Raw genomic sequence first — 21,861 nt, forward strand, 5'->3', positions numbered from 1 at the left:
ATTGTCATGCTGGAGGGTCATGTCAGGATGAGCCTGCAGGATGTACTGGCCGTACGCACTACCCTCTGTAGTGCCTTGCGGTCATAGGCCGAGCAATTGCCGTACCAGGCAGTGATGCAAGTCAGGATGCTCTCAATATTGCAGCTGTAGAACATTTTGAGCATCTCAGGACCCATGTCAAATCTTTATAGTTTCCTGAGTAGGCTTTGTCGTGCCCTCTTCACGACTGTCTTGGTGTGTTTGGACCATTCTAGTTTGTTGTTGATGTGGACACCAAGGAACTTGAAGCGCTCAACCTGCTCCACTACAGCCCCGTCAATGAGAATGGGAGCATGCTCGGTCCTCCTTTTCCTGTAGTCCTCAATCATGTCCTTAGTCTTGGTTACGTTGAGGGATAGGTTGTTATTCTGGCACCATCCGGCCAGGTCTCTGACCTCCTCCCTATAGGCTGTCTTGTCGTTGTCGGTGATCAGGCCTGCCACTGTTGTGTCGTCTGCCAACTTAATGATGGTGTTGGAGTCGAGCCTGGCCATGCAGTCGTAGGTGAACAGGGAGTACAGGAGGTGACTGAGCACGCACCCTTGTGGAGCTCCAGTGTTGAGGATCAACGTGGCAGATATGTTGCTAATTGGAGTGGGTCTAGGGCTTCTGCGATAATGGTGTTGATGTGAGCCATTACCAACCTTTCAAAGCACTTCATGGTTACGGACGTGAGTGCTATGGGTCTGAAGTCATTTAGGCAGGTTGCCTTTGTGTTCTTGGGCACAGGGACTATGGTGGTCTGCTTGAAACATGTTGGTATTACGGACTCAATCAGGGACATGTTGAAAAAGTCAGTGAAGACACCTGCCAGTTGGTCAGCACATGCCCGGAGCACACGTCCTGGTAATCCGTCTGGCCCCGCAGCCTTGTGTATGTTGACCTGTTTAAAGGTTTTACTCACATTGGCTACTGCGAGCGTGATCCCACAGTCGTCCAGAACAGCTGATGCTCTCATGCATGCCTCAGTGTTGCTTGCCTCAAATCGAGCATAGAAGTGATTTAGCTTGTCTGGTAGGCTCGTTTCACTGGGCAGCTCGCAGCTGTGCTTCCCTTTGTAGTCTGTAATAGTTTGCAAGCCCTGCCACATAAGACAAGCGTCGGAGCCGGTGTAGTATGATTCAATGTTAGCCCTGTATTGATGCTTTGCCTGTTTGATGGTTCGTCACAGGGCATAGCAGGATTTCTTGTAAGCTTCCGGGTTAGAGTCCCGCACCTTGAAAGCGGCAGCTCTACCCTTTAGCTCAGTGCGAATGTTGCCTGTAATCCATGGCTTCTGGTTGGGGTATGTACGTACAGTCACTGTGGGGATGACGTCCTCGATGCACTTATTGATAAAGCCAGTGACTGATGTGGTGTACTCCTCAATGCCATTGGAAGAACAAGGTCTTGACAGTCTCACAGCTGAGCTGCAGAGGCGTTTTTCAAAGAAGAATTACGAGATAATGCAAGGGGTCCAGTCTCTCATCCCAAAGAGTACAACATTCTTGAATGAGGAGCCTCTGTTTGCCTTTGCTCAGGCCTTTGAGTCAGATTTAGAGGACCTCAAACATGAGGCTTCTTGATAGGAGAGAGGAAAGTGGAAGGGACAGATCGTCTACTCCTTGACTTTGTTGTGTTTCTAGAACCTTAAAAAGAGGTCTTCCATGAGCTATTTCGACTTTGTAAGATTTCTGTTGTTACACCAGTCAGCAGTGCTTCTTGCGAGAGAAGCTTCTCAGCTTTAAAACTGATTAAAACCCACCTTAGGACAACAATGGTTGATGACAGGTTAAGTCACCTCGGAATTCTCAGTGTTGAGTCGAGGGGGGCACGCTCCCTCAACATGGATGAGTTTGTGAAACATTGAACCACAGACTTATGCAGTTTTTAAATCAAGCAGGGATAATTTGGCACTTAGGCGGTCCCTCTCGTCATGATTAAAACCTGCACTGTGTACTAGCTAGTACACTGACTTCTAAAATGATAAATCCAAACGGTATCATGTCACACAGATGTAATGTGTTCTTTATTAGGCCAATTCCAAAACGTTTCTTTGCTATTAGTTAACATAATATATATGAACATAAATATGATACTGTAAGTTTAATATTGATGGGCACCAAAATGATTTTACACATTCATGTCCATTTCTGCTTGATACCTGGTATGTCAAATTGCAGTGTTTTTTTGTAAATAAACTAAGCATTTGTGTGTTACATAAATTGCAATCTTATCTCCTTGGTGCTTGAGCTTTATTTTCTGAAAATATTTTGGATGTTCAAAACTTATAGACCCAGATTATATATTCATGAAAACAGAGTGACCCAAGTCTCTCCAGTGTGTGTGTGTGTGACACATCTTAAGTCCTCTCATAAAATTACCAAGTTAATCATCAAATTGTTAACATATGAAGAGAGTGCACACTCACCATGTGCTTTTCAAAACAGTCCTGTCTCCAATAAACCTTTGACCCAGGAAGAATTTGACAAGGATGTTGCATTTTTTTCAGAGTGGTGTTTTTTTTATACATTTTTAACACCAGTGACATGAAATTGAGGGACAGCTATTACTTGTAAATTATTTGTAATATTTATTTTATATTTTAGTTTTTTTATGTAGTCCACTAAATAACTATATTACTTTCCTTTGTATTATGACATTTAAAGAGGGAGAAAAATATATTTTGAACTCAAAATATGTCACTAAACCATGACTCCTGACCTGAGGGACAAGCTAATTTCATAGTACTGACCGTGCTCTACAATATATAAAAAACATTGTTTGTAATATGTTTTATTAATAATTAAACATATGTTTTATTAATAATTAAACACTTCAATTAAAACTCCCCCAAAAAACATTTCATTATCTCACACTTTTAAGTGTTTTTCCTGGTGAATAAGGCCTGGTGAATATCGGTTGAACAGGCACCTTCGGAATTGTTGTAAGAAGTGATCACTGGGAGACTGCAGACAAGCCAAAAATCATCTAATCTCTAGCCAGCGTCCAGGTTGAAGTCCGTCATGGGGCTCCGGTTCCACGCCTATGTGGCATATTAAATAACAATTCATTTTTTGTTTTGATGGGGGAACTGTCTGGGTTTCAACTTACTATTGAGTGTAAGAATAGTTCAATACAACAGGTGCAATTTCGAAATTTGTTTGCCCATCAGCAGTTTTTCTCTTGCTATGACAGTCTCTGACAGTTACTCAATTAGCCATGTCAGCTACCAATTTTTAGATTGGTAGTCTAGCCAGCTATCTAAACTTGTAGTCATCATGGCCGAATACCAGCACAGGGCATGTGCCATGGGCCCTGACCTCCAGGGGGCCCCCCATTTAGATTTTGGCATTCATTCTTACTCAGATATCATATTAACATGGCATAAGTTATTACAAAAAAACCCAGCACCAAATCAGTCGTTCTCAGTGTTTTGGGAGAGAGTTGAGGAGATTGCTGTGTGAATATGAGTTTATCCCTCTAAAACCAACCACACACCTCACGTATGTGTTTCCTCAGCAATCCCAGCATACGAACACCCCTGTGTGTGTCCCAAATGGCACCCTATTCCCTATATAGTGCACTACTATGGGCCCTGGTCAAAGGTAGTGCACTATATAGGGAGTAGGGTGCCATTTGGGACACAGACCCAGTCATTACAGGGGAGAGGATATCAATTCACATTTTATTTGTCACATGCGCTGAATACTACAGGTGTAGACTTTACCATTAAATGCTTACTTACAAGCCCTTAACCAACAATCCAGTTTAAGAAATGTAGTTAAGAAAATATTTAGTAAATAAACTAAGTAAAAGTGTAAATAGTCTGGGTGGGCATTTGATTAATTGTTCAGTGGTCTTATGGCTTGGGGGTAGAAGCTGTTAAGAAACCGTTTGGACCTAGACTTGGCGCTCCGTCACCGCTTGACGTGCGGTAGCAGAGAGAACAGTCTGACTAACAGATCCTGTAAGAGAATAGGAGGTAAACACTGAGGACATTACTGTAGCTCTGTCTCTGGTGGCTCCGGGTTCTGAGGAGTTTGTCCGCTTTTAGAAGATCCTCTGAATCATTCCTGTGGTGCTGTAAAGGTTTTCAATAAGACACTGTTTAACTCTCCACACCATACAATGCATCTGACTATGCTTTGGGGGGGCCGATTTGTTATTCATGGGATACATTTGCTTTAAAAAAAAAAATAATAATAATTCACAATTTTGTCAAAGGAGTTTTGAGTCTGCTGGAGTTAAATGTGATATTATGTGCCTTATCGATTTCAAAGAGTTTAATATAAAAGTCCTCTTTGAAGAGGAGTTTTAAGGAAGAGGATAAATGGACATACTGAAATGGTTCACCACTGTTCTATGCATTGCACTCAACAACAACTTCTATTGGACTTCTAAGCCCAGATTATTTAAATGGGGGGAAACATGAGAGGACAGGCAGGGTAATTTAAATGCTGGAATCCTCTTCATGGGTATGTGTCCCAAATGGCACCCTTTTCCCTATATAGTGCACTACTTTTGGGTGCCATTGGAGACTGAACCCTTAAAGAGAAGCCTGCTGTTTGTGTACTGTCTTCCGCCTGTGTGATGGCCGGATGGAAGCCCTCTCTCCCTCACCCTCTCTCTCGCTTTCGATCTCTCTCACTCTCTCTACCTCTCTCTCTCGCTCTCTCTACCTCGCTACCTCTCTCTCGCTCTCTCTCTCTACCTCGCTACCTCTCTCTCGCTCTCTCTCTCTACCTCGCTACCTCTCTCTCGCTCTCTCTCTCTCTCTCGCTACCTCTCTCTCTCTCTCTCGCTACCTTTCTCTCTCTCTCTCGCTACCTTTCTCTCTCTCTCTCGCTACCTCTCTCTCTCTCGCTACCTCTCTCTCTCTCTCTCTCTCTCTCTCTCGCTATCTCTCTCTCTCGCTATCTCTCTCTCTCTCTCTCTCTCTCGCTCTCTCTCGCTACCTCTCTCTCTCACTCCCTGTCAACTTCTCTGTCTTTATTTTGCGGATCTCTCCAGCTTTTCTCACTGGCAACCCGCTGTGCAATCAGACTGCCTGCTTTCTTCTCTCCCAAAGCCACATAATACATTGAAATCATATGCTTCCTATCTGCAGGCACCATGGCTGTGTGAGGTTGAATTGAAGATGAGCAATAACATGAGAGATTTAGCTTGAGGGAGCCATTCCTTCTCATTTTTAGATTTATTTAAGATGTTTTCATATATGAGAAATAGTGGGGGATCACATAATAACAACTTATTTCATTTACACAAGATTCTGCTATACTAAAGATTGACTAGATACAGTATAATATATTATTTACTTAGACAAATACAGATTTATCTTGATGTCTAAATTACTTAACAGTTATGTATAGCAAAGGCTTTTAGAAATGCTGGTATAGAGCAAATGCTTAAAAAAATGGGGACATCTGTGATTGGTACATTCCTTTTTGGACCTTTAAATGTATGATATAGCCATTTATTTGTGAATAATGTAACTTATAAATGCCTCATGAGCTTAGATGCATTTTTACCCAAACAGAACCCCAAATATAAGCTTGTTTGACTGATGTGTTGTTTTTTGAATCCCAGAAAGCCCTTTAATTATTTTCAGAAAAGTCAATAGAAGTGTTGTGCATTTGCCCTCTCGGTCACCATGATCCGTAGTGAGCCACTCTCACCATAATGAGAGTTCAGAGTTTTTAGACATGTTAGATGGTGAAGGTGCTGGTGTCCTCGTCCTCCGAGACAGATTGTGAGTGTGTTTGCCTGGCGGGGGTGTGTGTATTTAGTGAGATCTCCAACGCCCGCTCCTCATTGCCGTGGAGACCACCGCACCACCTCCCCCCGAGGCGCTGTCCGAGGCACTTGGCAACCCTGAGGACATGTCCTCTGAAAGAGGAGCCTATGAAGGCGTAGAGCATTGGGTTGAAGCAGCAGTGTGTGAGCGCCAGGCTCTCCGTCACCTGGAGAGCCCGGTCCAGACCCTTACTGAGGTCACAGTCGGTCACCAGGCCGTAGATGACGTCCAGCGTCCGCCACAGCTTCACCAGGTTGTAGGGCAGCTGGGTGAGCAGGAACACCGCCGCCACGGCCAGCAGCACCCGCAGGGCCCGCCGCCTCCTGTCCCTGCACACATTGGCTCCGGCCCTAACCAGCGCCAGGCCCACCCGACAGTAAGACACCCCCATGACCAGGAACGGCAGGAGGAAGCTCAGCAGCACCTCAAGCAGCTCCAGGGCAGCCTTGGTCGGCCGAGCCATGCTGAGGGGGTAGACGGCCGTGCAGGCTAGACGATGAGACGAGTGCTTCACTGTGGAAAACAGCATGTCAGGCAGGCCCAGGCAAACCGCCGTGGCCCACACCACGGCACACACTAATATCCACTGTCTCCTGGCCCGCGGGCCACTCGCGGCCCGGCCTCCAGCGTTGTGGACCAGTGCACAGTAGCGGTCCACGCTAATGCAGGTTAGCAGCAGCATGCCGCAGCTGAAGTTGGTGGCATAGAGGAAGGAGGTGAGCTTGCAGGCAGCCACACCGATCCGCCAGCCGTGCACGGCGTCGGCCGCCCAGAAGGGCAGCATGAGGAGAAGGAGTAAATCGGCCACGGCAAGATTCAGGATACACACGTCTGTCAGCGTCCGCAGTCGCTGTTGCGACGTATACACCACCACGACCAGAGCGTTGCCTGCCACGCCCACCACCAGAGCCAAGGCGTAGACTACGGGCAGGAAGAGACGGCCGAAAGAACGCACCTCCGCTTTGTCGCACACCGAGTGGTAGTTGTCGTAGTAGTCACTGTCGTTGGAGCTGGAGTTGTCGTAGTCGTAGTCCTCTTCCTCCATCCTCTCTGTTTTCTGAGAAATAAGGGACTAAAGGAACATGACATGTTAGGAATGACGTCAAGTCAGTTTAGTCTGTGCTGAGCATTGTATTAACTTAAAAGAGACCCGTTGACAAGATCACTTTATTTTGTTATTGACGAGGCTTGCTTGTTAAAATGATTATCTTTCACATACTTTAGACAGAATGTATCACATAATATGAAATGTGTATTTTATCTGAAAACACATATATTAGGAGAGAAGTAAGTTGTAATGCACTTACAGCCAATAACAGCATGACGATCCAAGTTGTCAACAACTATAGATTGTTTGTTATCCGTCCCCCCCCTCACTGCTTTTTGTCCCTCTTTCTGACCTGTAGGGGTTTTATATTGGGTAGAATTTGTGGCCAATGCTTGACAGAGTGAGGAGTGTGTGTGTGTGTGTGCGCGTCACAGGAGGTTGGTGGCACCTTAATTGGGGAGGACGGGCTCGTGGTAATGGTTGGAGCGGAATCAGTGGAATGGTATCAAATATCATGGAAACCATGTGTTTGATGCCATTTGATTTGCTCCGTTCCAGCCATTTTTATGAGCCGTCCTCCCCTCAGCAGCCTCCACTGGTGTGCGTGTGTGTGTGCATACCTGCGTGCGTGTAAACAATAAGCTCCTTTTTGTTAGGTACGCCCAACACAACAACAAAATTCCTTACCCCTTGACATGGTGACTATTCATACCCGTTGACTTATTCAACATTTTGTTGTTACAGCCCGAATTCAAAATTGAATACCTAATTTACATAAAGTATTCACACCCCTGAGTCGATACATGTTAGGATCACCTTTTGCAGCATTTACATTTACAGTCTTTCTGGGTAAGGCTCTAACAGCTTTGCACACCTGGTTTGTAAAATATTTTCATATTATTCTTTTAAAAGTTCTTCCAGCTCTGTCAAGTTGGTTGATGATCATTGCTAGACGGCCATTTTAAAGTCTTGCCACAGATTTTTAAGCCGATTTAAGTCAAAGCTGTAACTTGGCCAGGAACATTCAATGTCGTCTTGATAAGCAACTCCAGTGTATATTTGGCCTTGTGTTTTAGATTATTGTCCTGCTGAAAGGTATATTTGTTTCCGAGTTTCTGTTGGAAAGGAGACTGAACCAGGTTTTCCTGTAGGATTTTTGTCTGTGCTTAGCTCTATTCCGTTTCTTTTATCCTAAAAAAAACTCCCTGTGTGTGTGTGTGTGTGTGTGTGTGTGTGTGTGTGTGTGTGTGTGTGTGTGCACATACCTGCGTGCGTGTAAACATTAAGCTCCCTCTTGTTAGGAATCTCTCTAGCTTGATTTCTCTCACAAAACCTGTCAGTTGGAGTCACTTGCACACTAGTACACCCAACACAACAACAAAATTCCTTACCCTGTAAAATTCCTTTCCCCTGGACAAGGGTGACTATCCCAGAAAAATCAGACTAATCTTTAAACACTCTTTGTGGTTTCCCAGATTAAGCCTAGTCCTGGACTAAATAGCACTTTTAATGGAGGTTATCCAATGATCTTACTGTTTAGTCCAGAACAACAACAACTTTAGTTGTGATACAAACGTTGGGCTATACGTTTAGATTTTTAATATATTCTAAGGCTACGTGATGTGACTCTTATGACGGTTTGAAAAAAAGTTCCCTGAAAGGCATGAGCTCTGCCTTATTTCTTGTGCAGGCTGCACACACTTCATCAGTCTCTCATTCACAATTTGACAAGAACTTGATAATATTCTCACCAGGCCTCGAATTTCACGGCGGCATCCCCCTTGTATGGCCGTAATGGCCCCTAAAATATCCATGCCTTTTGCGACCAAAGTGCCCGAATAAAAAAAATTATAATTCCCTTCTTCCGGCCGTGTTCCGAAGCACCGCTCACCCACATGGCTCTCTGATATCTCAATTCTTATCAGCCAATGCCTGTCGCCTAATTGGGTCCTTTTCACATGCATCTCAGCTCCGAAGTCGGCTACAGGTGAAACAGACCCATCAGGGACGCAGGAGTGTGCATCCTTCTTATCGAATTCTGAGGTGCATATTAATGATGTTAGAAGAACTGCCCACATTTACTTTTCGTCAGCCAACAAGATCAGTAGTAGTCCTAACAAACAGCAAAACCACTAGCCTATGTCAGTCTACTATCCCCCATAGTACAAAACTTGACCTATTCTGTTGGTCAACTTGTCCTTCTGTGCGAGAAATAAATATTCCAAACATACTCTGGGACAGTTTTGGGATGTGATAGATCGCAAATGAATACAACCACTCGCAATGAGGCTGATGCAACGGATCAGAACACTTAGTTTAACATGTTGATCAACTATTAGGCTGTTTCTTCGTACTATAAGCGCAGCAATGTGCACACACTGCAGTATGCTATAAGCGTGAATGTTCCAAAATGCAATCAATTGGCGGGAAGACACTGTTCTCATAAGTGACCACACATGCTATTATGCATGTAATGTTTTTGCTTTTTTATGGTAAAAATGATCATCCCCAAACTCACGCGCAGCCTACTGTATGTATGCCAGTTAGGTTCTACAGCAGTTGTAAAGCGGATTGATGTGCTTCATTTTAAGAAGGTATTTGGCCGCTTTAAGATGTGATACAAACCTTATGAAAACATATAGGCCTATGGGCTAGGCTACATGAGGTGTGCGACTATGATTTGAAAAGTCAACAACAAAAAAAGGCAGGCGCTGTTTCTTGTCTTACTACACACGCTGAACATCATTCACAAGTGATAATATATCATTCACAAGTGATAGGCTAATATCACCCATCAGACTATTCTTAATTTAATATTGTATTTACAGTGTATATTATTTAGCATATGTATGTGTGAAATTAGTTTTGATTTAGAATGCACCTGTCTCGGAACAGGGGAAGGGGAAAGAAATGCATGTCATCTATGCACTTAAATAGCAAATGGAGGACACTTTTCCCGTTGTTCATTTTCATGCCAGCCAGGAAGGCTGTACTCCTGCTGTAAAGCAAAGCAATATGCTTAATATTAGGAAAGCTGAGAAATGAATATAGTAGGTCTAGCCTATAGAAAGCTAATGGGATCCTCCTCTTTTTAATAGAGGCCATCAAAACTCTGTTTTTTGACGCAATTGCATAGCTTATAGAAATGTTGTGCAACATGAGCTCATGGGCTCTCATGAAGTGTTTGATTTGATTTTTGATTACATTTGCATTGATGTCAGAGTGATTAGCGGGACAATAGAGTACTGAGTACCAGGCTGTCAGCAGGCTACTAGCAGGCTACTAGCAGGCTACTAGTAGGCTACTAATGACCATCAGCAGCATCAGAGCTTGGAGAAGCCTAGTTACCGTGACTAAACTGTCACGTGGAATTTGACTGCGGTCATGAATCGTGACCAATGGTGTGGCGGTAATAGGGTCACCTCAACAGCCCTAGTGGAGAGTTTTTCTACGAGCAGGTGTATGTGTGTGTGTTTGACTGCACCGGGCAGTATTTAGCTAGATACAGTATTACATGTGTTTACTATTCATGTGCTCTCTAACAGATAATCAAAACAGGTGAGGCATCGTCTCCTTTGCTGCCTGAGTTTAATAACATAGGTATTTAGGATGGCTTCCAGGCCTATTACATTATCCATCAACGTGTTGCTGCTAGCGGGAGAGAGAAATGAGCCGTAGAGCTGCCAGAGTTTGTACAGAGCGTCTGTTCTCATGTCCAAATATCTCAAATATTCAGCTGTCACAGCTATTCTTTCCTACTGGTTGAGTTCTCTGTCTGAGATGTATGGCCAAAAACACATTAATCTTCCATCTCTGATTAACTACAAGATATTAAACCTCAAGGAGCATTTTGTGTCAAAAGGTGTTTTTAAAAATATAAATAAATGATAAGAAAACCAGCTGAGACTAATTTGTTGGCATAGATGTTGTCTGACTGAATATGCCATCATTTCAGAGAATTATCAGGTTAGGTTCAATCATAAACACACTACAGAACTTTGAACTTTAACAGTCCTAACAATCACTGTTCAGACAATTTAACTTCTGAACTTATGAGTCATAGTTAGGGTTGCAAAGGGAGGGTATATTACTGGAAAATTTCAAAGTGACAACTTTCAAGGAATATATAGAATTTTATCAGATGACATCTAGTGGCATTTTTGGGTACCGTCATTCTCTCTGTCCCTGTGTGTGGCCCTATCACACGTATTATACAGTATATATAAAACATAAATGTGACTATTTAAAATAGAATGACAAAGCTGTAAACATTATCCTAAATATAAACCATCAACTTAGTGAATACCATTGGTGTTATATATTTTTTTGACACTTTTATTTATTTTTCTATGTCAATATGTCTTTGTTGTAAATGTTTTTTGGGGAAAAACTGGTGGCAGTTGTGAAAAAATACAATAGTTGGAAGAGTTGCAGATGCCTTTTTAATTAATTAGGCTATTTTCTTTTGAACCATATGGTCTATCCACTAGAAACGTATGGACAATATGGACACATACACTGAGTACACCAAACATTAGGAACACCTACATTACCTAATATTGAGTTGTTGTTGTTTTTTTTCTCCTCAGAACAGCCTCAATTCGTCAGGGCATGGACTCTACAAGGTGTCAAAAGTGTTACACAGGGATTTTGGCCTATATTGACTCCAGTTGTGTCAAATTGCTGGGTGTCCTTTGGGTGGTGGGTCATTCTTGATACACACAGGAAACTGTTGAGCGTGAAAAACCCAGCAGTGTTGCAATTCTTGACACAAACCGGTGCGCCTGGCACCTACTACCGTACCCCGTTAAAAGTCACTTAAATCTTTTGTCTTGCCCATTCACTTTCTGAATGGCACTCATACACAATCCATATCTCAAGGCTTAAAATCCTCCCCTTCAACTACACTGATTTGAAGTGGATTTGAAGGGATCATAGCTTTCACCTGGATTCACTTTGTCAGTCTTAATCCTTTGAACACTGAGTGTATATTAAAAAAAAATGTATTCTATATATGAATACTTTTTTTTTTTTTTTAAGTTATTTGAATATAAATGACCAAACTTAACATAAATTTCCATTACAGAAGATTCTGGTAACTTTGGTAAACTACCGGTAGCTTTGCAACCCTAGTCATAGTCTTTCTAGAAATGTAACTGCCCTCACTAGAGTCAAATACAGTAGGTAAGTGAGGAATACTTCTAACTATTTTCAAATAATACATTTTCAACTTAGTGTATAAAGTAAATGTAAAGTAAATAAAGGAGGCGATTGAGTCTTACCCTCAGTGCCTTCCTGTGGGAGATGTAGAGATGTTGAGGCAGTGGTAATTCATCCAGAAGAGACATCCAGTGGTATGGTACTGCGCTCCTCATAGTTTTTGTCAGCCCGTTTGTAAATCCAATGCTCCACCTCCCCTCCCTACAATGACCCGCAGTCTGGGAACACCTTTCACTTGTGTGTGTGTGTGTGTGTGTGTGTGTGTGTGTGTGTGTGTGTGTGTGAGAGAGAGAGCTAAAGGCTCACACACACACAGCTGGCGGGGCTCCCATGCTAAAGTATTTTTTTAGGTAATTGCAGATGAATTATATGCCGTTTATTAATTGTTTGATTATGTGTTTAAAAATGTTTTTTATTGGCTATTATTTACAGTAGAGTTTTGTGAATTACCTGTTGCTCTCCCCTCTCTTCACAGGATGGATATAAAATATGAGATGAAAAAATAACAATAAACATAATTAAATGGCCACATCTTGGTCTTATTAACTTTTGGTCATGTAGTATATGTTAGTCTGTCAGACACATACATACACATCACAAAACAAAACCCCAGTCTCCGCCTGGGCAAACACCAGGCTTACCTAGACACAAGGAGAACCTCAGGATTGGGAGGAGACCGGGTGTGTTCATAGGGACAATTTAGTGTGGGCATAAAAGTGTGAAACGTATTTTCTTAGTATCTTTCCAGCACAGGGGACTTGTTTTATTGTGTGCAGTACCCCTCTCTGTGTGTGTCGTATGTGTGATACTCTCCACACAACACAGTTCACACTATAGAATCACATCATGCTTGCTTCGGGCCTACTTTTGTCCACAGGACTTAATTCATTTGAGTTTTTTGGTCTGCAGTTGTGTGATCCTGTAATAATCTGGTGTCCATATGTCTGTGACTCCACGTCCTTCCCCGGGGGACAGGGTACGGTCACTAGAGCAGGACAGTAAACAGGAAGCCAAGCTTTTGGTCACCTCCTCACCTCGCCCCAGGGACTCTGCTGGATCTCTGCGTTCCAGAGTGTACCCACAACCCACCCCACTCCAGCTTCACCCTACTCTGAACTCATTTCAAAGCATCTTTTCAAGATGGCGGCAAGCATGTCTTTTTTTTCCTCTCTGATCAGTGTTTTTAGCTGACAAGGTTTTCGTGGACTTTTTGGCTCCATTTAGCTTTGTTTCGTCTAGCTATGAACACATTGGACAGTTTTTTAAGGAGACATACAAGACTTTGATATACCTGGGCACCCTACTTATCTGAGCAGACACCTGCCTACTGCTGTTTTCATCCTTCCACTTGACATTGTGCCTTTGGATGTTTTTGGACTACTGCCACAATTGATCTCCACTTGGTTTTAGCCTACTTGGATAGATATTTTTTTTTATCTCCCGCGGCCCGGTGTAGCGCTTGCCTCCCTCCCGGCTTCCGCAGGCCTGTACTGGAAACTACATCCCCTCCAAGGTGCTTCTCTCCTGCCTATCATACTGGTAACACAGGCTCTATTGCGTTGCTGTTTTGATGGGCCCCAGCATTTAAACGCATTGAGTAAGTCTCTCCTTGCTGTTGTTATGCTGGCTAGTTTTGTGCCTTGGTTGTGACTATTGTGGGTCCTAGTGCTAGCTGGTTTCTAGTCTATGGTAGGGTTCTGGCATGCTGCCTGTAACTGTGGTGATCCGATAAACTGTGTGATTCAATCGAACTATCACACTGTGTGGATTGATTGACTTTTAGCTGATTCCTCGCCAACCTATTTTATTTGTGTGGATTTGAACTGACTTTTCGCCATATGGGGAAAATGACTTTTTCCAGATTGGCGGCTAACACCTTCAGAGACCACAGTGATTGTTTCATCCCACCTATTTTGCTGCCTCAGGCCCTACGGTGCTAACCTTGGAAAAGTCATTTCAACTTCTACTCCTTCCTCCATTACTAATAGGGATAAACCAAATGGCGCAGTTCTATGCAATCTTCTAGCCTTACCAACTATATCAATATCAACCATCAGACAAGACCTGCAACCGCCTACTGAACGTAGCTTGTTTGAGTTGGAGACTCCATGTGACTTTAAAAATCGTAAAAGACTTACTTCCTAAACTGGATTACATTAAGATTTTATTGAATCAGAAGTTATTATCCTGGGTGACCTAAATTATGATTGGGAAATGCAGGCTTCAGACAATTTAAAAGACATATGTAATGATCTAAACCTAACCCAGCTGGTGACTAAGCCTATACACTAAAGTCAACTCTTCAAAGTCAACTCTGATTGATCTTATTTTAACGAATACACCAGAGAAATATGTTTCTACTGGTGTCTTCACCCAAGATATTAGTGACCATTGCCCAGTTGTTTTTGCTAGAGATGTGAGAATACAAAAATCTAAGCCTTGTGTCATCACAAATAGGAACTTTAAAAACTTCAGTGAACAGGCTTATTTACATGATCTTTATTTTAGTGACCTGGGTTGTATTTCAGCTATCCCTTAACCTGACTGAGCTTTGAGCCTTTTTGCAGATGTCTTCAATACTATTGTAGATAATCATGCTTAATATATTTTGATTTGTTTAACACTTTTTTGATTACTACATGATTCCATATGTGTTATTTCATAGTTTTGATGTCTTCACTATTATTTTACAATGTAGAAAATAGTAAAAATAAAGCCTTGAATGAGTAGGTTTTGACTGGTACTTTATATATCAGTGGAGGCTGCTGAGGGGACGGCTCATAATAATGGCTGGAATGGAGTAAATAAATTGGTATCAAAAACATGGTTTTTATTATAATGAGCCATTCTCCCATCAGCAGTCTCCACTGATATATATGTGTATATGTATATGTGTTGTATAATGTGTATATTTATGTTGTATTATACAGGGCGCATTTCAAAAAGAGTCTTAGGTCTCAATATATCTTTCCTGTTCAAATAAAGGTTAACAAAAGATTTGGGAGTAAGAGGAAGGATAGATATCTCCCTCTAGTGGCTGTTCCCCATCTCATCAGTGTTTCCATTCACTTTACTGTAAGAATATTACAGTGAAGCCATATTATGAGGATCACTTACTCTGCCATAGTAAAATCTCTTCACAATCAATAACATGCTCACACCAGCTAAACCATAAAGAGTTCAGTGGTGATAGCGAAGCTTGTGTAGTTTAGAAACAAGTTAAAGCATCAGAAGGGAAACAGAAACGTGTCAAATAGAACTGTACTGTATAGATCCAATGGATGTGGTTCCAGCTGGGAATACTTATAGGCTTGCATCCCAAATGGCACCCTTTGACCCATATATTGCACTACTTGTGACCAGAGCCCCATAGGCCCTGTTTAAAAGTAGTACACTAAATAGGGGCGGCAGGTAGCCTAGTGGTTACCTGCCAGTAACCAAAAGGTTGCTAGATCGAATCCCCAAGCTGACAAGGTAAAAATCTGTCGTTCTGCCCCTGAACAAGGCAGTTAACCCACTGTTCCGAGGCCGTCATTGTAAATAAGCGTTTGTTCTTAACTGACTTGCCTAGTTAAATACATTTAAAAAATGGGGTTACGTCCCCATTTTGGACACAACCAGACTCTACCTGTCTGTTTGTAGCTCCATCCACGCTCGGCAGAAGGAACACTGAGTCTATAGTCCGCCATACTGAAAATAATCATGGATTGTATATTCTGGGAGTGTGAAAATATTTGCTTACTGGTTTATATGTCCAGACATACCAAGCTGAGAATAAATCATCTATTTTGGTTTAGGGCCACTCCGATAGGGTAGAGGAGTTTATTGTTTTAATGTTGTTTTAACGTTGATTTAACATGTCTGACTGTTTCTCCAGGTGCTGGTAACCCAAAGTGCAAGTTGGCTATCGTGATGTGCAAGAGCAAGTCGATTAACACTCGAAACAGGTACGCTACACTACACAGCCATGTCACAAACAGTGTCCGGAGTCCATTGAAGTGTCGGGTACACAGCCCTTAGTATAGGGATCATTCCAGATATTGTGGGGTGCATTTATATCAACAGATGTATTGTTTGCATTCAGTAACAATGATGGTGAAATTTATTTGGTTAAGTTTTGGATTGCTTTTATTCCATGCTGTGTTTCTGTCTGTCGTGCACTCTTCTCAGACAGCCTCCTGGCAGGATATTAGTGCAAAGAAGAAGCTGATCGGATATAAAAAATAATTTGTTTAGTTTTGTATTCTGGGTCCAAACCCCTGTCTCCTGTGTAGTCGGAAGGAAATCAATCGTTTGATTGGGGTAAAATTTGATGCGTTTAAGTCCTGTTGTGAGAAGGCTTTATACAGAACTGTGTGTGCATATGTGTTTAGTTCCAACTAACACCTCCAAATGATTTATCTACCTTGGCAGCCATCTCTAAAACCACCCACTATGTGCTATTCAAACAGCCATTTATGACTTTCCAAATTCAATACACACTGCTCTCCTCCTGCCAACCAGCCTCTGCTGGAATCCACTCTCCATTTATGTCCAGTCCCAGATTTAGTCTTGAATGAAAAAGGTGTTTCTGGCACCTGTGGAACAATAACATATAGTTGAGCTTGGCCAAGGACACGGTTCTGTGGCTCAGAGACCTCGGTGTGGCCTTGAGGTCTATATTATTTCAGCAGAGCCGTTGACGTAAGGTTCTCTTTCATTCGTTGAGGATGATGACATTCCCAATGTTGTGGAGAATGCTTCCTGTGTTTCTATTGCAGTGGTGCACAGATGACTCCAAAGCTAGGATGTGGCAGGGATTGGGACATGAAAGCGAGAAAAGGAGAGAGAAAGAGAGAGATGGACAGCAAACTAGAGGGAGATCAATTCTAACCTACCCCCAGTTCCCATTTATTCCGGTCTCTCCTTAAGTCTGCTGTTATGTGCCAAATGGCAGCCAATTCCCTATGTAGTGCACTACTTTTGACCGGAGCCCTATGGACCCTGGTCAAAAGTAGTGCACTAGCCTATTTAGGGAATAGGGTGCCATTTGAGACGCTGCCTGTGTTGTCCCCTACCAGGATTCAGACCTCTAATTAGCGTCAGTAATCAGAACTGTGTGTTCTCTTCCACGTCATCTGTTTCTCCTTAAACGCCTTCTCCTTATCTCTCTCTCTGGAAAAGTAGAGACAGGTTCCTCTCTCTTGCTGTCTCTGTCTTTCTCTCTCTCTTTCACTCTCTGTTCACCTCTCCCTTGCTTACTCTTTTTCTCCCTTTCTCTCTCTTTCTTTCACTCACCACCCAGTTACTGGAAAAGGCTCATCCCCTCTACCTCAGTGAGGTGTGTTGGCCAATAAACAGTGCACCGTAAAATCCAGCGCCACCACCTAGTAGCCTAGGTGATGCACTCATCTTACAATACATTAAAAAAAATACATTTATCATAGATGTTCTTGATAGATCGTCTGTAATTTTCACTTCAGTGCTTACGTTAAGCCAGATGGGCGAAGTTTATAACGTTACAGTCAGTTAACTGTGAGTATCAACCCCATCCTTGTTTTAAGCTTTGTTACTGGATGGGAAGTCTCTCAGATCTCAGTTGCTATAGCAGCATAGCAGACTCATCCACGCCTAGCTCCTGTTGGCAACCGCAGGGCTGATGGGAAAGAGAGAGCCAGAAAGGGAAGGAAACATGCTTTTCCCATCATGCTCAGTTAGTCCTGGGACAGAGTGTAGACTGTAATCACACCCAGCTTTAGCAGGTTTGTTTGGCTGACTCACTTCATCCACTACCCATCTGTAGTGCCCACCTGGGTGATGCCATGGTGGCCATTTTGTGCCTGAAAGCTCATTGTGAATCAGCTCTAACTTCACCTAATTTATATTTTAGACGTTCCACCTCTCTCTTCTCCGTGGAAGTTTCTGGCTTATTAAGATTCAGAGCTTGCCTTCTCCCTACACCTCTGCTGCTGCCCTCTCTCCTCTCCTCTCTTCTCCTCTGACAGCAGTGTCTGCCTCCCAGTCAGCAACAACCTTGGCATCAGAGAATAGGAATGAAATAGAATAGTTAGCCGGAGCATAAGTTTTCTATCTCTCTCTCTCTTTCCTCCAACTGTAGCTGACTAGGAAAGTTGTCAGTTTTAGAGGCTAGGTCATGGTCTTTATGTCTCTGTGTTACTGCCATTGGTACAGTACTGTATAGGTTATCTATCTGTAGTATGAATATGGTCAGCTCAGATCTATGCAGCTCCGGTTGTGAGGTCGTTTTGTGTTCCAGACACGGTCAGCACAGTATGATCCTGGTCCCACTGGACACCCCTGGTGTGAATGTGATCAGACCATTGACCGTATTTGGACAGGACGGTAGGATATTTTCCCCTCATAGACTATATATACAAAAGTATGTGGACACCCCTTCAACTTAGTGGATTCGGTTATTTCAGTCACACCTGTTGCTGACAGGTGTATAAAATCGAGCACACAGACATGCGATCTCCATAGACAAACATTAGCAGTAGAATGGCATTACTGAAGTGCTCAGTGACTTCCAACATGGCACCGTCATAGGATGCCACCTTTCCAATAAGTCAGTTTGTCAAATTTCTGCCCTGCTAGAGCTGACCCGGTCAACTGTAAGTGCTGTTATTGTGAAGTGGAAACATCTAGGAGCAACAACGGCTCAGCCGCGAAGTGGTAGGGCACACAAGCTCACAGAACGGGACTGCCGAGTGCTGAAGCGCATAGCGCGTAAAAATCATCTGTCCTCTGTTGCAACACTCACTCCGAGTTCCAAACTGCCTCTGGAAGCAACGTCAGCACAGGAACGGTTCGTCGGGAGCTTAATGTAATGGGTTTCCGTGGCTGAGCAGCCGCACACAAGTGTAAGATCCCCATGCGCAATGCCAAGCGTCGGCTGGAGTGGTGTAAAGCTCGCGGCCATTGGACTCTGGAGCAGTGAAAATGCGTTCTCTGGAGTGATGAATCACGCATCATCATCTATCAGTCCGACGGACAAATCTGGGTTTGGCGGATGCCGGGAGAAAGCTACCTGCCCAAATGCGTAGTGCCGATTGTAAAGTTTGGTGGAGGAGGAATAATGGTCTGGGGCTGGTTTTCATGGTTCGGGCTAGGCCCCTTGGTTCCAGTGAAGGGAAATTTTAACACTACAGCATACAATGACATTCTAGATGATTCTGCGCTTCCTACTTTGTGGCAACAGTTTGGGGAAGGCCCTTTCCTGTTTCAGCATAACAATGCCCCCATGCACAAAATGAGGTCTATACAGAAATGGTTTGTTGAGATCTGTTTGGAAGAACTTGATTTGCCTGCACAGAGCCCTGACCTCAACCCCATCGAACACCTTTGGGATGAATTGGAACACCGACTGCGAGCCAGGCCTTATTGCCCAACATCAGTGCCCGACTTCACTAATGCTCTTGTGGTCCCCGTAGCAATGATCTAGTGGAAAGCCTTCCCAGAAGAGTGGAGGTTGTTATAGCATCAAAGGGGGGACCAACTCCATATTAATGCCCATGATTTTGAAATGAGATGTTTGATGAGCCGGTGTCCACATACTTTTGGTCATTTATTGTATCTGAGTAGGCAGATTACTCATTCCCCATACTGTTGGTTGCGTCCCAAATTGAACCCTATTGCCTATGTGCACTTTATGGGGAAAAGAGGTGTCATTCGGGACGCAGCCTTGTTTTGATTGGATCAGGCTTTCTATGCACATAAACATGCTGTTATGTACAGTAACCTCCGTTGTTCATCTCTCTCTGTGATTTCCTGTGATCTGTTGTATCAGATGCCGTTCACGGCGGACATTTTGAGATCCACTTTGACAACGTGCGTGTGCCTGCTTCCAACATTCTTTTGGGTAAGATACGAAATCCTAACATTATTGACACGGTATACATGCTCGATCACTGGGTTCCCCAACTGGTGCTTTTATTTTGACCCCCCCCCCCCCCAATTTTTTGGAGCAAGAAAATAATACGATTTTCGTTGAGAATTTTCATTGTTGGACATAAAAAACTGTACAAACACCAGGAAATCAGTCCCAAGTGATTGTAATCTGTTCCCAAGTACAGTATTTGCACACATAATATGATGTGATGGTATGCAAATGTAAGCAAGGTTTGAAATTGTAATTGTTTTGTCAAATATTACATCTGTTTGGGTTTCTTGCTGTCAATTTGCAGTCTACAAATTGACCATCCGCTCAAGAAAAAATCAGCCCGCAGCTGAATCTAGTATGATCCACTGTGTACACACTGTGCATGACCCTTAAAGGGGAAGTTCAGTATTTTACAACTTAATGTTAGGTGGTACCTCACCCTGAAAATAGTCTGTAGGCCAGGAGAAACTGTAATGCATGGTTCTGTTTTCTGCAAAACCATGCCACTACAATTTCACTTAAGCAATCATTGGCTAAAGCTTGCTTACCTATGGAACTAATGGGGAGATGCGGTACCTGTAAAAGACAGTTGACAGTAATGTCATTTTTGTGTCTGTCTGTAATACTGTCTGTGTGTGTGTCCCCGTGCAGGTGAGGGCCGAGGCTTTGAGATAGCCCAGGGTCGTCTCGGTCCTGGCAGACTGCACCACTGTATGAGGGCCGTAGGATCTGCTGAATGGGCACTGGAGCTGCTGTGCCAACGTGCTGCGCATAGACAAACCTTCGGCAAGAAACTCTACCAGCATGTGAGTGTGTTGGGGGGGGTGTATGTTATCCCACAGTCATTTGACAGACGTTAACATACCATTTATGTTACGTAGTCTGTCCACGAGACTGGTGAGTGTGTGTACATCATCATAGCTGTACAGGGCATCGTGGAGCGACATTCCTAATGGTTATGGGCTTTCGTCGCTGTACAAAGTCAGAGTAATAGTACCAAGTTCAACTCTTGCTCCGCATCGGTCTAGCCATGTGTCTAAGATCTATTGTTCAACAGAAGTGCTGCTCCCTGGCTTCTCTGTGCCAGCAGCTTATTCTGATATACCAGACTGATCTCGCCTGTCCCGGAATATTCTCTTCTTAACAAATCAGTGTCTCTCTGGGCCCTGCTCAAAAGTAGTGCACTACATAGGAAATAAGGTGCCATTTGGGACTCCCTGCCCATAGTGGGGCATCAGAACAGGCATCAGGTCATACTCAGCACTATTTCCTGTCTTAATGTGCTCCCATGGCAGAGTCTGGGCCAATAGTAGTGACTCAGCAAGCATCTATCATTTTAGTGACAGCCGATGGGATTAATCTCCTCAGAGATGCCACCGCTGAGTCCCAAAAGGCACTCTATTCTTTACATAGTGCACTACTCTTGACCAGGGACCAGCCTTAGCGCTCTGGTCAAAAATAGTGCACTACGTAGGGAATAGGGTGCCATTGAGGACGCCGCCACTGTCAGATTTGTCTGCGTTGGAGCTGAGAAACGTAATGGTGCTCAAGGCTCTGCCGTGTCAAGTTTATCTTAAACATTTTGAAATCTAGCTAGTGCTAAGCTGCCAAAGGGGTAGTGATGGGAATTTCTTAGTGCTCGATACCCTGGCATAGGGAGTTTTTCTGACAGTGCCAAATGAAAACTTGACAGTGTGAGGATTAGAAATATTGTGTGTATAAAATTAGGATTTCTGCCATGCTAAGGCTTTTAGCGCTGTTGTTGCTAAGTGAAATATGCTAGTTGTTGTTGCATTTGGAATCACTGGATGTGTGCGTTGCTTAGCCAGTGCAGATGCCCACAGCACAGCAACTGTACAACTGTAGAGAAACCCTAATAACTCATTATTGGAAAAGGTA

The 21,861-nt window shown here is 43.3% G+C and overlaps 2 protein-coding genes across 5 annotated transcripts in view; one reads left to right on the top strand and one right to left on the bottom strand.

The window, feature by feature from the left end:
• Positions 1-21,861, top strand: part of LOC100194819 (acyl-CoA dehydrogenase family member 11) — a 51,475-nt gene that overhangs the window by 23,315 nt on the left and 6,299 nt on the right. For all 4 annotated transcript variants that reach the window (XM_014157644.2, XM_045701833.1, XM_045701834.1 and 1 more), the window contains 4 exon segments: positions 15,961-16,030; positions 18,340-18,425; positions 19,870-19,941; positions 20,614-20,768. In XM_014157644.2, the coding sequence (XP_014013119.2) occupies positions 15,961-16,030; positions 18,340-18,425; positions 19,870-19,941; positions 20,614-20,768 (383 nt within the window).
• Positions 5,195-12,273, bottom strand: LOC106578643 (atypical chemokine receptor 4-like). The gene is made up of 2 exons (XM_014157675.2): positions 12,146-12,273; positions 5,195-6,887 (listed from the first exon to the last, which is right to left on the bottom strand). Exons 1-2 carry the CDS (start codon positions 12,236-12,238, stop codon positions 5,727-5,729), a joined length of 1,254 nt encoding a protein of 417 aa, XP_014013150.2. The 5' UTR covers positions 12,239-12,273; the 3' UTR covers positions 5,195-5,726.

This window comes from Salmo salar, chromosome ssa19 (assembly GCF_905237065.1).
Source record: "Salmo salar chromosome ssa19, Ssal_v3.1, whole genome shotgun sequence".
NCBI classification, from domain to species: domain Eukaryota; kingdom Metazoa; phylum Chordata; class Actinopteri; order Salmoniformes; family Salmonidae; genus Salmo; species Salmo salar.

Bases quoted from the DNA above. Each gene is read 5' to 3' on its own strand.
- LOC106578643 (XM_014157675.2), bottom strand. From the start codon at position 12,238: ATGAGGAGCGCAGTACCATACCACTGGATGTCTCTTCTGGATGAATTA. The intron at 6,888-12,145 runs GTAAGACTCAAT...ATGTTCCTTTAG, and splicing joins CCCACAGGAAGGCACTGAGG to TCCCTTATTTCTCAGAAAAC.